Source organism: Rhinolophus ferrumequinum, chromosome 24 (genome assembly GCF_004115265.2).
Source record: "Rhinolophus ferrumequinum isolate MPI-CBG mRhiFer1 chromosome 24, mRhiFer1_v1.p, whole genome shotgun sequence".
Taxonomy (NCBI): domain Eukaryota; kingdom Metazoa; phylum Chordata; class Mammalia; order Chiroptera; family Rhinolophidae; genus Rhinolophus; species Rhinolophus ferrumequinum.
The window spans coordinates 35,665,886-35,682,136 of NC_046307.1; the positions used below are offsets into that span (position 1 = coordinate 35,665,886).

General features: G+C 47.1%; 1 protein-coding gene across 1 annotated transcript in view; it reads right to left on the bottom strand.

Moving 5' to 3' along the window:
- Window positions 1-443: 443 nt before the first annotated feature.
- SLIT3 (slit guidance ligand 3) overlaps window positions 444-16,251 on the bottom strand; it is a 555,128-nt gene continuing 539,320 nt past the window's right edge. Inside the window, exons 33-36 of the mRNA XM_033096396.1 lie at window positions 5,055-5,209; window positions 3,683-3,968; window positions 2,564-2,772; window positions 444-1,010 (exon numbers count right to left, since the gene is read on the bottom strand). Coding sequence (XP_032952287.1) covers window positions 775-1,010; window positions 2,564-2,772; window positions 3,683-3,968; window positions 5,055-5,209 — 886 coding nt within the window. The 3' untranslated portion in view covers window positions 444-774. The remainder of the gene's footprint in view (window positions 1,011-2,563; window positions 2,773-3,682; window positions 3,969-5,054; window positions 5,210-16,251) is intronic.

The window sequence follows — 16,251 nt, forward strand, 5'->3', positions numbered from 1 at the left end:
GGGGCAGGAAAAGAGCAGCTACTCTAAAATTTGGCAGCACAGCCTCCGATCAAGCCTGTGTGTGAGCTCAGATAGTTTTGTAATGGAACCTAGGGCCAGTTGGGAGGGAGAAGAAGGGCCTGCAAGGGTCTGTCCCTGCAGGGGGTCTGGGGCAGACAGAGGCAGGTTTTTTGAGGTCACAGCACAGGCCAGAGCCCAGCAGCTTTTTTTGGAAGAACTGGGCATCCTGGACACCAACAACCAGGATTTAAAAACTTCTTAGGGAAGAAAAAAAGTTACTAAAAATAAGAAGAAACAAAGAAAAGTTTTTCCTTCCCTCTCTTCCTCTTATTCTTTTACCTGAGCTCATAAGCAGGTGTTGGTTTCTGCTGACATGATAGCATTTCATAAACGTAAAGACTCTTTTCTTCCTCAGACTGGCTATCACTTCTTTATTCTTATCCTTTTAAAACATTTTTATTACTTTTTTCTTAAAATTTTTAAAAGCTGTTTATAAAAACATGACAAATACACAACACAAAACAAAAACTCAGTAAAAATAACTCACTATATGGTACATATACTCAGATGGTGTGATATATTTATATAATAAAAGATGAAAATAGTCACTTTCCATAATAAAAATAAGTTCTATTTTTTGTTTATTTTACAATATACTTAATATTCTCTTCTTTTCCTCTCCAGCTTCCACCGCTTGACTCGGAATCCCGAGGGGGTCCCACGTGGCTGTCCCCTGCCACCGCTGGAGTCCCAGAGGCCAGGCCGGCGGGCGGCTTAGGAGCATGCGCGGCAGCCGCACTCTAAGTGTCTCTCCACCTCTTCCACGAACGAGGAGCCGTCTGTGCACTGGAAGACGTATTTCCGCCGCTTGCTGCGGGTCGGCTGGCAGCACTGGGGCCCGCAGCCCCCACGGCATTCCATTACGGGCACTTTGGAGGCTGTGGCACAGGATGCATAACCTTTCTGGCGGCGGATCGCCTCTCGGACTACCTCCCCCACGCATGGATTCTCTGCGGAGAGCAGCAGGGGAAAGTCAGGGCCGCGGCGGCAGCAGCGGTGGTGGTGGTGGCGGCGGGACAGGGCCCAGGGCAGTGCCTAGGAAGGCTGTTCTCATGACCACACGTACTTCTTCATTCACTCAGCCATCTCTCTCCCCACTACTCATCTGCCCACCCCACCCTTCCACATACTCACTCCCCAGTCATTCTCCCTCACCCATCCTCGCACCCACTCACGCACCCATCTACCCACCCAATACCTAGCTTCCCTCCATCCACATATCCACCTACCAGGCTTGGTCACTTCCTTCAAGGAACTTAAAGACCTGACTTTATGTAGCAAATATGGGACCATGGGCTAAATCTTGTCGCCAAACTTTGTGCCTCATATGCTTAAAAACCCAATTGTTAAAAAGCAAAACCACCCTAGGACATCTCTTTCACCTAATAATTGGGATTTCTGGCTTCTTTGAAAACCAGGAGGTCTGGCAAAGCCGAGCCTGATTGCAAGGGTGGGTGATGGCAGGAGCCCCGGTCCCCACTGTCAGAAGCCTGTGTCCGAGGTGCAGAATCTAGACACGAGTGATACGATGATGTGAATGGTTGTTTTTTTCTTTTTCTCTTTAAGTAGGGTGCAGCTCACAGTGGCCCATGCAGGGATCCAAGCAGCAACCTTGGTGGTATCAGCACCATGCTCTAACCGACCACCCAAATAACTATGTTTGTAATGCTAAATAGATGGATGCAAAGAAGGACCTTGCTTATAGAAGAGCACGCAGCAAAGGTGCCTGATGGGCGCCAAGGTATGTTTCTGGGAAGTGACACTGGGGTTAGATCCGAATGAGGAACAGGAGTCAGCCAGAGGGTGGGGATGGCTTTTCCACGAGACTTAGAAATAACTGGGGGGACGGGAAGGGGACCTTCTGGTTGGACTGACCCAGCTCCTCACTGGGTCAGCTCCTCACTGCGTTGGGAGAGTGTCTGGAGCATGGCTCCAGGGAGGAGAGGAGAGGAATGGACTCGAGCCAGGACGCTCAGCCACACAGCCTCCGGCCACTCACCGCTCACCCCTGAGCCTCATGTGGACTGTGGATGAGAAAGGGCTTCATGCATTTTAAAGCTTGATACAACTGTTGTACATCACGTATGAGATTGTTAAAAGGTTCAGGATGAGGCTATGTATATGGGCAGGGAATTGCCATGTGTGTGTTGTTCTGGCAAACCGGAAATAATTTCAAAATACATAATAAAAGTGTTTAAAATGACAATTTGGTTAAGGATAGTATTTCAACTAGGTATGAAATGCAAAGCATCCTTTAGTGAAGGGCGTCCTGCCCGGGAACTTGGTGGCAGGAGGAAGACTTCCGGTTCCCATGCACTTTTTGACTTACAGGGCCCGGGGTGAGAGTCTGCACCTCCAGTGAGTTCACAGGGAAACCTGCAGGGCTGGTTAGAGGGCGACACTGTCTGGGGCTCGTGTGTGGATTAGGTGTGAAGGGTCCCCAGGGTCCACAGGTAAGGGGCGAGGGATCACACGGCCTCCGAGTGGCTCCCTGTACACCCACCTTGTTCGCAGTGCTCCCCACTAAAGCCGGGCTGACACAGGCAATAGGGCTCCCCTCGATCTGAGATGTGGCACTGCCCGTGGTGACACTTGAAGGCAGAGCAGGCGTTGGCAGAGTCATTCTTGTGGTCACACAAAGCCCCTCCGTAGCCCTCCGCACACTTGCACATGTATGAGGTCCCAGTTGCCACACATTTCCCGTGGTTGCAGCTGTTGGCAGAGAAGGGGTGTCAGGGCTTCTGGAGGCCTCCCCCGCTGGGGACCCAGAGCTGTGGGACCGTCTCCATCCTGTGGGCTGCCCTCCGCCAGCCCAGTGGCCCTAGCATCATCCAGCGTCACTGCTTGGGAGAAGCTAAGTGTTCTCCAAGCATTTTAACTGCTTTACCATCTTAATAATAACACAACTATCACCACCACCACGAGCAGCTGCCATCTGCGAATGCCAGGCAGCGCACAAAGTGCTTCGCACCATCCCCACGACCTACAAATGCTGCTCCCCACGTCTCCCGTGCAGTGGAGGAACTGACGCCATTATAACTACCCTGCAGCGTGGTCTCTCCTGGGATGACACGAAGAGCTCGGGTTCACTGTCAGCCAACTCATAATAGTTACACACGTACTCTGGAGAGCTACTCAGAAAACTCAAACCCTTCATAGCGTCCCCTGTCCCAGCTTGGTCAGCCCACCAAATTACCCGTCGTGGCTCTGGTGCTATCTGGCTGATTCAGTTCTTAACGCTAAGATGCTGAGTCTCTCCAACAAGGCCAGGCACATAGTAGGCCCTGTCGGAGGCATGACGAATGAGTAAGCCATGACCTGTGATTTGGCTGTGCGCAGTTACACACAGCTGGTGCAGGGCACAGGCACCCCTGCAGGGGGCTGGGGTGGCGGCTGAAGTCCCCCTCCTCCCACGTGCCTGATGAATGCCCCCAGGGCTGCTCAAAGGCCCGCCTATTTCTAACCCACAGGAGGGGAAGTGCTTTGGCTGGAGATGCTATTTGCACAGGTCATCTTGTGACCTTTCCAGCAGTCACACCTAATCAGGTCCTGTCTACAGTCCGAACAGCTTCCTCAGGTGGGGCAGGGGCCTCAGGGGGGAGCCCACTCTCGGGACACTGACCTGTGGCCCAGGCAGGGATCCCGGGCCTCCTGGTCGCACAGCGGGCCAGTCCAGCCCGGGTGGCATTCGCACACCACGCTGTCCTTCTCCACCGAGCGGCACAGGCCGTGTTTGCACACGCTGCAGGACTTGCAGCCGGGCGACACGCCCAGGGCCTGCGGCGGGAGCGCTTTGAAGTCCTGCAGCTCGTTGTTGATGCGCACCTCGTGTATGCAGCCGTGGAAGCCGCCCAGCGGCCGGTCGGCGCCCTGACGCAAGGCCGAGAGCCCGGTGGAGGTGGGGATGCCTGTGGGAGGGGCGCCAGGGCGTGGTCTGAAGACCGGCCCCGCCCACCCAGCCCTCGGCCCACACCCACCCTCAGCGCCAGGTCCCCGGTAAGCGTTCACAGCCCTGGGCCTCTGCCGTTCAAGCGGAGGGAATGGGCCCAGACCTGAGACCTTGTGCACACAAGGTCACGTACCCTTAGTCCTGCACTGTGATTCTTTTAAAAAAAACTTGGAATTTGTTGTCATTATTTAAATATAGAAAATATCCCTTAAAAATCCGTATTTCAGGCTTCTCTAGAAAAAACAGATCTGACCACCCACTGCCACACGGCCACCCTGACTGGAGGAGGGCCAGCACCTGTGTCCCTGTGGAGGAGTGGATGGTACACCACATCCTTGCTGTCCCTACCCGGCCTCTGCGGATGTCACATGCCACCAGGAGAGCACAGCAAGCAGGATAGAGTTTGGGGTGGCAGCCTCGATCAGTGGAACTTTGGGGGTCTTCAGTGGGAGAGAAGCTGTGTTCCTTCTGGGACCGCTCTGGACCAAGGGCAGGTTCCTCAGCCATTCCAGCCCTCCAGAGGAGGCTCCTTGGGCAGAGGGAGTCTTGGGACTCTCCGTGTGGAACAAGCAGCTCTGGTTCACATAACCCCTTGAGAATTACCAGCCCAGGGCTGCATTTCAGGCCAGGCTCTCGCAGACTGGTGGCTACTTCGCTTTCTGGCCATTGTAAGACCTAAATCCCAGTCTTGTAAATGCACCAGCTGAGCCTCACAGTATCTGAGCAGGTGGCAGAGCACAGGGAATATGATCTGAAGCCCACAGATGGACGGGCCTGGACGCTGCCTCCATCTCCTCCCTCCCCCACCATCCTCCCTTAACCACTGGTAGTCCTCAGAAGGAGCCCTGCCCTCTCTCCTCCCCATGCCCTGGCTAACGATTCAGCCTTTAGCGATCAGCTTGGCTGCCACTTCCTCCAGAAAGCCTTCCCTGATTGGCTTTGCTAATGGTGCCTAGATGAGAACAGTGGAGCCCCAGCCAGGGGGTCTGGGTGCAGGTGTCCGAGTGTAGAGGGCAGGTGTGGTGTCAGGGGAGAGGGGCTTTACCTCCAAGGTAGAGGGGGCTGTTGATGCCCACTGCTGGCTGCTTCTGGAGTTTTCCCAGGCTCTTGGGGGCTCCTTTATCCACCACCAGGTTCAGGGTCTGGTTTAGCATCACCAGCTCCACGCTGTGAAACTGCCCATCATTCACTGTCTCCACGCTGGTCAGGAGAGAAGGGGAGAGCCAAAGGGATTGCTTAGTGCTTTCCACAGCTGGGCTCTGGGCCGTGCACTTGACTCATAATTACTTGCATTTCATTTCATTTGCAAATATAACTTCAAACTTACATAAGTTGTAAAAATATAAACAGTACAGAGAACACCTGTTAGAGCCATAGATTCTCCTATTAGCCCCATTTGCTTCATCACTGACTCTATCTATCCATCTATCTATCTATCTATCTATCTATCTATCTATCTATCTATCATCTCTATCAGCTATCTTCACAAACTCATGTATATACATACACATCTGCACATACATACATAGCTTTCTGAACTCTTTAAAGGTAAGGTACAAAAACATAGTGGCCCTGTCCCGAGACGCTGCAGTGTGACTCCCCTAAGATGGGGATTGTCTTGCATAAGCACAGCAGTTCTCAACTTCCCTAAATGTAACACTGACACCATGCTCGGATCTAATCAATCTGTATTCTCATTTTCCATTGGGCCCAATAATGTCTTTTATAACATTTCCCCCTTCCAATACAAGCTCCAGTCTAGGGTATTGCATTTGGTTTTCTTTGTGCATTCTTTTCTAGCATTTCATAGAGTTGAGCCAATTCCATCCTTAGACACAATTTTTGATCTACTGCACACCACTGCGGCCATTATTTAGTTCACATAAAATAAGACCAGGTCTTATATTAATTTTTGCTCCAAAAGACGCATTAGAGCTGATTGTCCGGTTAGGTCTTATTTTTGGGGAAACACGGTATGCACCACATCGTCCTAGGTGCTAGGACTCAGTGTCACACAGGACAGACAGGGTACCATCACTCACTCACAAAGCCCGTATTTCCTTAGCCTTTCTTCTAAATTGAACACCCAACTCATCAATGTAAGGCCTGGTCAAGAGATAGGGTAGTGGCGGTGTGGGGTGGTGGCTAAGAGTCCATTGGGGGATCTAGCTTTGTGATGGGGAGACAAGAAACTACACGAAGGCAGAGCTGTGTCTATTTCAGTAGCTGCAGCTACTCTAAGTAGTGAGTCCAGGACATGGCAGAGGCCTGTGGTCCCGCAGATGAGTAGGTGATGGTGGGCGGGTGGTGAGGGCTGGCGTGCAGAGACCACAAGCCTCTGACATTGGGCCCTCACAGTCTTTTCTAAACACCCAAGCAAAACTATGCTGTCCCGAATACAAATGAGGCCCCCTTCTCCCAGGTGTGTAAGTAGATGCTGGGCAGCCACCTGTGAGAGAGGAAGCTGCAGAGAGGCTGCAGGTCTGGGCACATGTCTTGGCGTTCCCTCCAACATTAATATTCAGGGTGTCGGGGGCAGCTGCTTTCCCATTATAGACACACAGACACAGCGACCACATACCACTGACCCCTTCCTGGCTGCTGGCTCCCTTCCCTTTGTCCTTCCTGTGCTGCCCCAGCTGGCCCAGGCCCCGGTGTGCCATCTGGAGGGTGCCTGGCCTGGATACAGTGGTTTTGCAGGAGCCGCAGGGGCAGAGAGGACCCGTGGCCTCCAGCGCCATGGAGGTCTGCCCCTGATGCCTGCAAGGGAGAGTCCTAGCAGGTCCCTTCCTCCAAGTTGTAAAATTGGCTCTTCAGCCAATCCACGCTCAGGGTTGGAGAGATTTAGTATCACACTGGGTCCTCCAACTGAGGGAACCTAGGCAAGTCACATCACTTGGGTAAGCCGCAGCTGATGCTTCTATACAATGGGGGTGGTGATGGCATTGACCTCACTGGGTTTTAACGGCCAGTGCAGAGCCCCTGACACCTAGCATGTGCTCAGTCAAAGGTGGAAATGATGATCTTGACCCTGTCCTTGGGCTTGGAGGAGCTGGGTGTGGCAGGAGGGCCTGGGTGGGGGAGGAGGAGAGTGGAGCCTAGAGAAGCCCTTCTCCTGATTCTCCACTATACAGCCGCCCAAGTTTTGGGTTTCTATCTGCTTCCACTGACTCATTACCATCTCTGGGAAGGGGACTCCCGTGAGCCCATTTTACAGGGAGGGAATCTAAGTAACTTGACCAAGGTCACACTGTTAGGAAGTGGTGAAAATGAGGTTCAGTCAGGGAAATTGACCGTGACTCCCATAACCGAATCCAAACCTCCCATAATCTTGTCTGTGCCAGTAAGTGCTCCTGGGCTAACAGGTTGCTGCCTTCCTGGTGCATCTTAACCAGGGTCTCCTAGAGTCTCTTAACCTGGGTCTCTTAATCAGGTCTCAAGTCAGTGGTTTGCAAACTTGGGTCCCTGGAGATTTGGGGTGGCTGGCCCTGAAGGCTCTGATTTCTCACCATCGTCTTGCCAATCAGGATGGCTCCATTTCTACTTTTCTTTTTTTTTTTTGAAACAAACAAACAAACACCTTGGCCTTTTAAGTAAAATATCAACAGGAAAGATGGCTCTATTGCTACAAAGGAAGAGAAAAAATTGGGAGTGACGTCATCAAAATGGTGGCGTGAGGTGAGCCTCTGGAAATCTCCCCTGGAATTTACAACAAATCTAACAAACTCCACAAAGGACTCACTGCACAGCAGACAGGCAAGACGAAGAGGCTCACTACTGAATTCACCCAAAGGTGGGCAAATTGCGTGAGCGGGGGAGGAGGGAAGAGAGAAGCGCGGAGACAGAGCCGCACGGGTGCAGGAGGCAGACCTAGCTCAGTGCTCCTAGCTCACTGCATCCCGGAACTACCACAGCTGAGGGAGAGGGAAGAACTGGGACTGCTAGGGCTCCGCTTATGGCCCACAGGGCTGAGGGGACAGCATATATCATGGCTGAACCCAATGCTCACGGCAGAGACCTCGGAGCAAAGACTAAGGGAAGAGGGCTGAAAACGGTGGTTTAAGCCCTCACTGCCGCAGAGAATGGAAGCCTTAGGCACTGAGGCAGCTGATGCTTCTATACAATGGGACTATACAAATGAGACTAGCCGCCCTCTCCCTACCCTCCCAGAGCTCACCCCGCCCCCAACTTCCCGGTGCTAGAAGTGGAACAGAAGCAGTGTCAGATCAAAAGAACAGAATATTTGCAGTTCTGAGAACTGTGGTCCGCAGACACAGATTTGCAGCCCAAATAGTTCCGGCAAAGGAGAGGGAGCTGTGGAAGCAGGACTAGTTGTGGTGGTGGTCGCCACCATTGCTCTGGGCCACCTCTCACAACCCACTCTGCCCCTGTCCCCACCTATCTGGGCAGATCTCTGCAGGAGTAAACAGAACTGCTGAAACACACAGACTCTGAATCTGGTGCAGGAAGAGCTTTGGAACTTCAAAAGCTCTCCGCATCGCCACAGGAACATGATGCCCTATGACCCAGGCGAACTATTAACAGAGGAGAAGCCTGCCTTCCAGGGAATCCCCCCATTGTGTGAGAAGCTGGAATAGTGCAGAGAAAACATAACACTCCAGTGTGAGAGAGAAAAAAAGGCTGCAATCGGAGAGAAAATAAAACATTCTACCAACACGTACTGGAAAACAAAAGAAAGACCTCTTCCTATCACCCTGTTGCAGAAGCCACTCCTGTAGATGTCCAGGAAGAGAAATAATCATTAATTGTCATGAATAACCAAGGCAACAAGACAGTTCAGAAAGAAAAAGTCTTCAGAAAAATGAACTTAAAGATATGGAAATATGTGACTTAAATGACAGAGAATTCAAGATTGTAGTTCTGAAAAAAATGAACGAAATGCAAGAAAACACAGAAAGGCAGTTTAATGAACTCAGAAACACAATCAAAGAACAACATGAACATTTTACCAAAGAGATTGACATTTTAAAAAAAACCAAATAGAATTTCTGGAAATTAAGAACTCAATAGGAGAAATTAAGAATGAAATAGGCAGCTTAGGTAGTAGAGTTGACCAGATAGAGGAAAGAATCAGTGACATCGAAGATAGAAACCTGGAAATTACACGGATGGAAGAAGAAAGAGACTTGAGACTTAAAAGAAAAGAAAGAACTCTACAAGAACTTCCTGACTCCATCAGAAAGAGCACTATAAGAATAATAGGCATACCAGAAGGAGAAGAAAAAGAGAAGGGAACAGAGAGTATATTCAAACAAATAGTTGATGAGAACTTCCCAAACTTGTGGAAAGAACTGGATCCTCAAATCCAAGAAGCAAATAGAACACCTAATTACTTCAACCCCAACAGGCCTTCTCTAAGGCACATTGTATTGAAGCTGTCAAAAATCAATGACAAAGAAAGAATCCTCAAGGCAGCCAGGGAAAAGAAGACGGTAACCTACAAAGGAAAGCCCATTAGATTATCATCAGATTTCTTAGCAGAAAATCTACAAGCCAGGAGGGAGTGGAACCAAATATTCAAACTATTGAAAGAGAGAAATCATGAGCCAAGAATAATATACCCAGCAAAGATATCCTTTAGATATGAAGGAAGAATAAAGACCTTTCCAGACATACAGAAGCTGAGGGAATTTTCTAATACACAACCTGCACTACAAGAAATACTAAAGGAGGCTATTCGACCACCATCAACAGGGACAATTTGTGGCAACCAAAACATAAAAAGGGGGAGAGTAAAGGCCTGAACCAAATATGGGAATGGAGAAAGTAAGCATGCTGAAGAAAATGGAATACTCCAAATATCAAACTTTCTTTTACATAAACTTAAGGGTAACCACTCAAAAAAAAAAATCCAGAACTGAAATATCTACTGTAATAAAACGAAGAAACAGAGGGAAATGTCATAGAATACCACCACACAGAAATAATAGACAACAACAAAAAGGCAAAGAAACAACGGAGACACACAGCCTTACCAGAAAACTAAAGATAGAATGACAGGAAATCCTCACATATCAATAATCACCCTAAATGTAAATGGACTGAACTCACCAATAAAAAGGCACAGAGTAGCAGATTGGATCAAAAAACTAAACCCAACCATATGCTGTCTCCAAGAGACACATCTCAGCTACAAGGACAAGAACAGACTCAAAGTGAAAGGGTGGAAATTGATACTCTAAGCAAATGGTATTCAGAGAAAATCAGGTGTAGTCATACTGATATCAGATGAAACAGACTTCAGGGTGAAAAAGGTAACAAGAGACAAAGATGGACATTTCATAATGGTAAAGGGGACTATACAACAAGAAGACATAGCAGTCATCAATTTTTATGCTCCCAATCAGGGAGCACCAAAATATACCAAGCAACTACTAACAGAACTAAAGGGAGAAATTATACAAAACACAATTATACTAGGGGACCTAAATACATCATTGACAGCTATGGATAGATCATCCAAACAGAAAATAAATAACGAAATAGCAGCCCTAAATGACACATTAGATGAAATGGACATAATTGACATTTATAGAGCACTTCATCCTAAAACATCAGACTATACATTTTTTCCTAGTGTACATGGAACATTCTCAAGGATAGATCATATATTGGGACATAAAACTAACCTCAGCAAATTTAAGAAGACTGAAATCATACCAAGCATATTCTCTGATCACAAGGCTTTGAAATTGGATATCAACTGCAAAAAGAAAGCAGGAAAACCCACAAATACATGGAGATTAAACAACATACTTTTAAAGAACGACCGGGTCAAAGAAAAAATTAGAGGAGACATCAAAAGATACATAGAAACAAATGAGAATGAAAATACATCCTACCATAATTTTTGGGAAGCAGAGAAAGCAGTTTTAAGAGGGAAATTTATATCATTACAGGCCTATCTTAAGAAACAAGAAAAATCCCAAATAAATAACCTCACGTTACACCTTAAAGAACTAGAAAAAGAAGTACAAATGAAACCCAAGGTCAGCAGAGGAAAGGAAGTAATAAAAAATCAGAGCAGAACTAAATGAAATGGAGAACAAAAAGACAATAGAAAAAATTAATGTGACAAAGACCTGGTTCTTTGAAAAGATTAACAAAATTGACAAACCCTTGGCTAGGCTCACTAAGATAAAAAGAGAGCAGACACTAATAAACAAAATCAGAAATGAAAAAGGGGAAGTTATCATGGATGCCATAGAAATACAAAGGATCATCCAAGAATACTATGAAGGACTATATGCCACCGAATTCAATAACCTAGAAGAAATGGACAAGTTCTTAGAAACATATAGGCTGAACCATGAAGAACTGGAAAATCTAAACAGACCGATCACCACTAACGAAATTGAGTCAGTCATCCAAAACCTTCCCAAAAGCAAAAGTCCGGGACCAGATGGCTTCACTAGTGAATTCTACCAAACCTTCAAAGAGGGTCTAATACCAATCCTGCTCAAACTCCTCCAAAAAATTGAAGAAGAGACAATACTCCCTAACTCATTTTATGAGGCCAACATTACCCTGATACCAAAACCTGGTAAGGACAGCACAAAAAAAGAAAACTACAGACCAATATTCTTGATGAATACAGATGCAAAAATCCTAAACAAAATTCTAGCAAATCAAATGCAACAATGCATTAAAAGATTATTCATCACGACCAAGTGGGGTTCATCCCCGGGGCACCAGGATGGTTCAACATATGCAAATCCATCAATGTGATACATACATAAACAAATTAAGGACAAAAATGATTTGATTATATCAATTGATGCAGAAAAAACCATTTGACACGATACAACATCTATTTATGATTAAAACACTTAATAAGATAGGTATAGAAGGAAAATACCTTAACATAATAAAGGCCATATATGACAAACCCTCAGCTAATCTCACAATTAACGGTGAAAAACTGAAGCCCTTTGCTCTACGTTCAGGAACATGACAGGACTGTCCACTATCACCTCTGCTTTTCAACATAGTGTTGGAAGTCCTCACCAGAGCAATCAGGCTAGAGAAAGAAATAAAAGGCATCCAAATTGGGAATGAAGAAGTTAAATTGTCACTCTTTGCAGATGACATGATGCTATGTATCGAAAACCTAAAGACTCCACCAAAAAGCTATTAGAAACAATCAACGAATACAGTAAAGTTGCTGGCTACAAAATCAACGTACAAAAGTCCATTGCATTCCTATATACTAACAATGAAATCTCAGAAAAAGAAATGAAAAAAAAAAAAAAACAATTCCTTTTGCAATTACAGCAAAAAGAATAAAATACCTAGGAATGAACTTAACCAAGGATGTGAAACTATATGCTGAAAACTATAAGACATTTTTAAAAGAAATTGAAGAAGACACAAAGAAATGGAAAGACATTCCATGCTCATGGATTGGAAGAATCCACATAGTTAAAATGGCCATATTACCCAAAGCAACATACAGATTCAATGCAATCCGCATCAAAATCCCAATGACATTTTTTAAAGAAATAGAACAAAAAATCATCAGATTTGTTTGGAACCACAAAAGACGCCGAATAGCCAAAGCAATCTTAAGAAAAAAAAACAATGCTGGAGGTATCACACTCCCTACTTTAGCTTGTACTACAGGGCAACAATAATCAAAACAGCATGGTATTGGCAGAAAAACAGACACGTAGACCAATGGAATAGAACTGAGAACTCAAAAATAAAACCACATACATATGGACAGATAATTTTTGACAAAGACGCAAAAAATATACAATAGAGAAAAGACAGCCTCTTCAATAAATGGTGCTGGCAGAATTGGAAAGCCACGTGCAAAAGAATGAAACTGGACTGCTATCTGTCACCATGTACCAAAATTAATTCAAAATGGATCAAAGACTTAAGCATAAGACTTGAAACAATAAACTACATAGAAGAAAACATAGGTACTAAACTTATGGGCCTTGGGTTCAAAGAGCATTTCATGAATTTGACTCCAAAGGCAAAGGAAGTAAAAGGTGAAATAAATGAATGGGACTATATCAAACTTAAAACCTTCTGCACAGCAAAAGAAACCATCAACAAAATAAAGAGGCAACCAACTGAAAGGGAGAAGATTTTTGCAAACAGTGCCTCCGATAAGGGGCTAATATCCAAAATATACAAGGAATTCATGCAACTCAACAACAAAAACACAAACAACCCAATTGAAAAATGGGCAGATGACCTGAAGAGACATTTCTCCAAAGAGGACGTACAAATGGCAAATAGACATACGAAAAAATGCTCAACATCACTAATCATCAGAGAAATGCAAATAAAAATCCCAATGAGATATCACCTCACCCCAGTCAGAATGGCTATCATCAACAAGACAAATAGTAACAAGTGTTGGAGAGGCTGTGGAGAAAAAGGAATCCTCATACACTGTTGGTGGGAATGCAGACTGGTGCAGCCGCTATGGAAGGCAGTGTGGAGGTTCCTCAAAAAATTACGAATAGAATTACCATATGACCCAGCAATCCCTCTCCCGGGTATCTACCCAAAAAATATGAAAACATTTATCCATAAAGACATGTGTGCTCCAATGTTCATTGCAGCTTTATTTACGGTGGCCAAGACATGGAAACAACCAAAATGTCCTTCGATAGATGAATGGATAAAGAAGTTGTGGTATATATACACAATGGAATACTATTCGGTAGTAAGAAAAGATGACATAGGAACATTTGTGACAACATGGATGGATCTTGAGAGTATAATGCTAAGCAAAATAAGTCAGACAGAAAAAGCAGAGAACTGTATGATTTCACTGATATGTGGTATATAAACCAAAAACAACAAAAGAACAAGACAAACAAATGAGAAACAAAAACTCACAGACACAGACAATAATTTAGTGATTACCAGAGGGTAAGGGGTAGGGGGAGGTAGATGAAGGTAAAGGGGATCAAACATATGGTGATGGAAGGAGAACTGACTCTGGGTGGTGAATGGGATTTATAGATGACGTCATACAGAATCGTACACCTGAAATCTATGTAACTTTACTAACAATTGTCACCCCAATAAACTTTTTTTAAAAAAAGGAAAAATTGGGGGAAAAAAACCCTGACAAAAACAACCTGTTAACGCTAAAAGAAATGATCCTACTGTGGTTCCACGCCCCGTAACTAGTTTGCTGGGGAGATATTCAGGGATTTCAGGGGAGAGAGGGGACTCAGAGAGTCTCTCTCCTTACCCACTGGGCCAGAGGAGCCAGCACATCTGGATGCTTAGCTGTGACCACCAGGTGGCGACAAAGCGTCACAGGAACAAAAGTGTTCCTGGGATTTCTGAGAGGCTGCCTGAGACCTCAGTGGGCATTGCAGAGATCCCCCACTCCTGGACCCGGACAGCAGGGCCCCACTCTCTCGGCCTCCCCCTTTGTGCCCCAGCACATGGCAGAGAGGGTTTGGGTGGGAGTCTGGGTTTGAATCCTAGCTCTGCCTACTCACTGGCTTGTGTGCCTTTGGGCCAAGGATCTCATCTGAGATCCTTTTGTCTCAAGCATAAAGTAGGAGTGATGATGCTTGCCTGGGCCTGTGGTGAGGATCAAATGAGACAAAAACCTTGGCAAAGGGTGGGACTGCGGTAATTAAGACTCAGGGAGAATGCACTGCAAGCCAAATAGGGCTCTCTCGTGGTGTTTTACGTGTTTAATGTGACCGACATGTAACACTCAGGTATTTCACATAGAAACCTTGAATGTCTAGCTTCTCTTGAGAACCCGCATTCCCACATGGCAGCATGTGCTGGAGCTGAGGTCAGCCGTCCCTTTGGATGAGGCCTGTACCCTCTAGGCCACCACAGTCCCCACCACTCCCTACTGGACCCCAGCCCACTTCCTTACGTCTGTCATCTTAGCCCGTGGGCCTTGCGTGTAGGAAATCATGCCTAAAGCTCGTCTGACAAGTCTGAGGCCTGGGATTAGTGTAGTCTGTCCCCATCCTGGGGCAGGAAGGGGTTGGGGTGGCTTTTCTGTGTACTTGCCCTGGAGCCTAGAATAGAACCTAAAGGTATCCTCCTTGCCACCTGTGACTACAGCCAGGCACCTGTGTGAAGGAAGCCCTGAAATCTGCCTGCTCTGGGCCGACTGCTTGTTTTCACTTTGGGGCCGGTCATCGAGGCCTCAGTGAGTGGAAGTCTGCAGGCTGCCAACTCACCTGATAGGTCAGCTTTAGTTGGTGCCCTGATCCTGGCTCTGGCTGAGGAGGCCTTCCTGGGTGGCCAGAGGTCACCACAGTGACTGCGGCTGGGATGGCTTCCTGACCCTGTCGGCAGCTGGTCAGCTTGGCCTGTGTTCTCCACAAACCCCAGCCCCTCCCAGCCCTGCAGGAAGCCCAGCTCCTTCTCTGCAAACTGACGGGGCCTGTGGAAAGGCTTGTCAGCCATAGGCCAAACCTCAGCTCAAACATTCCCTCCTCTTCCAGAGAGCCCTCTCTGATACACCCAGCAGGAATGTCCAGCGTCTCAATGAGACCTGTCTTATTCTGCCCGTGGGATGGTTGCTTATTTATATGGCCGTCTTGTTCCTTGGACAGTTTTAACTCTGTGGCCCCTACACCTTGCCCAGGACCCGGCCCACAAAAGGTGCCTGAGCGATGTTTACTGAATCAGTGAAAAAGGGCACTACTGGTCCCAAACTAGGGCTGCCTCAGGGAAGAGTATCTGAAGCAAGACCATTTCTAATATGGTTTAATACTGGGCACTTGATGATTGTATGCTAGAGGGCACTAAAGGCTTGGCACGGGGCACCAGGCATGGTCATCCTTCCCTGGGTTCCTTCCACGGGTAAGAGAAAGGGAGCTGGGTCTCTCCAAGGCCCCTGCTAAGCCTCATCTGACCCTGACAAGGGTGGAGGAGGCCACAATTCTCCCGGTTCCCGTTTCGTTCCCGTCGTCCTGATTTAGGCAACAGCAGAGGGTTCCAATGTCCTCCGGGCAACATCACCCCTTCACCACCCCACGCAGAGCTCACCTGAGTGTGGGGAGGGCTGGGGGAGGTCCCCGAGCTCCAGACAGAGCCCAGTGGCTCCGGAAGCCTGGATGCCACCTTCTGTCCTTGACATGCTCACGTGGAGGCTCAATTTGCCAAGTGCTTTCTCAAACCATAACGGTCAACAACACCCCAGAGGTACATCTGATACTCTCCCCAGTGCACAGGGGAGGAAACTGAGGCAAGAAGTTGAATACCGTGTT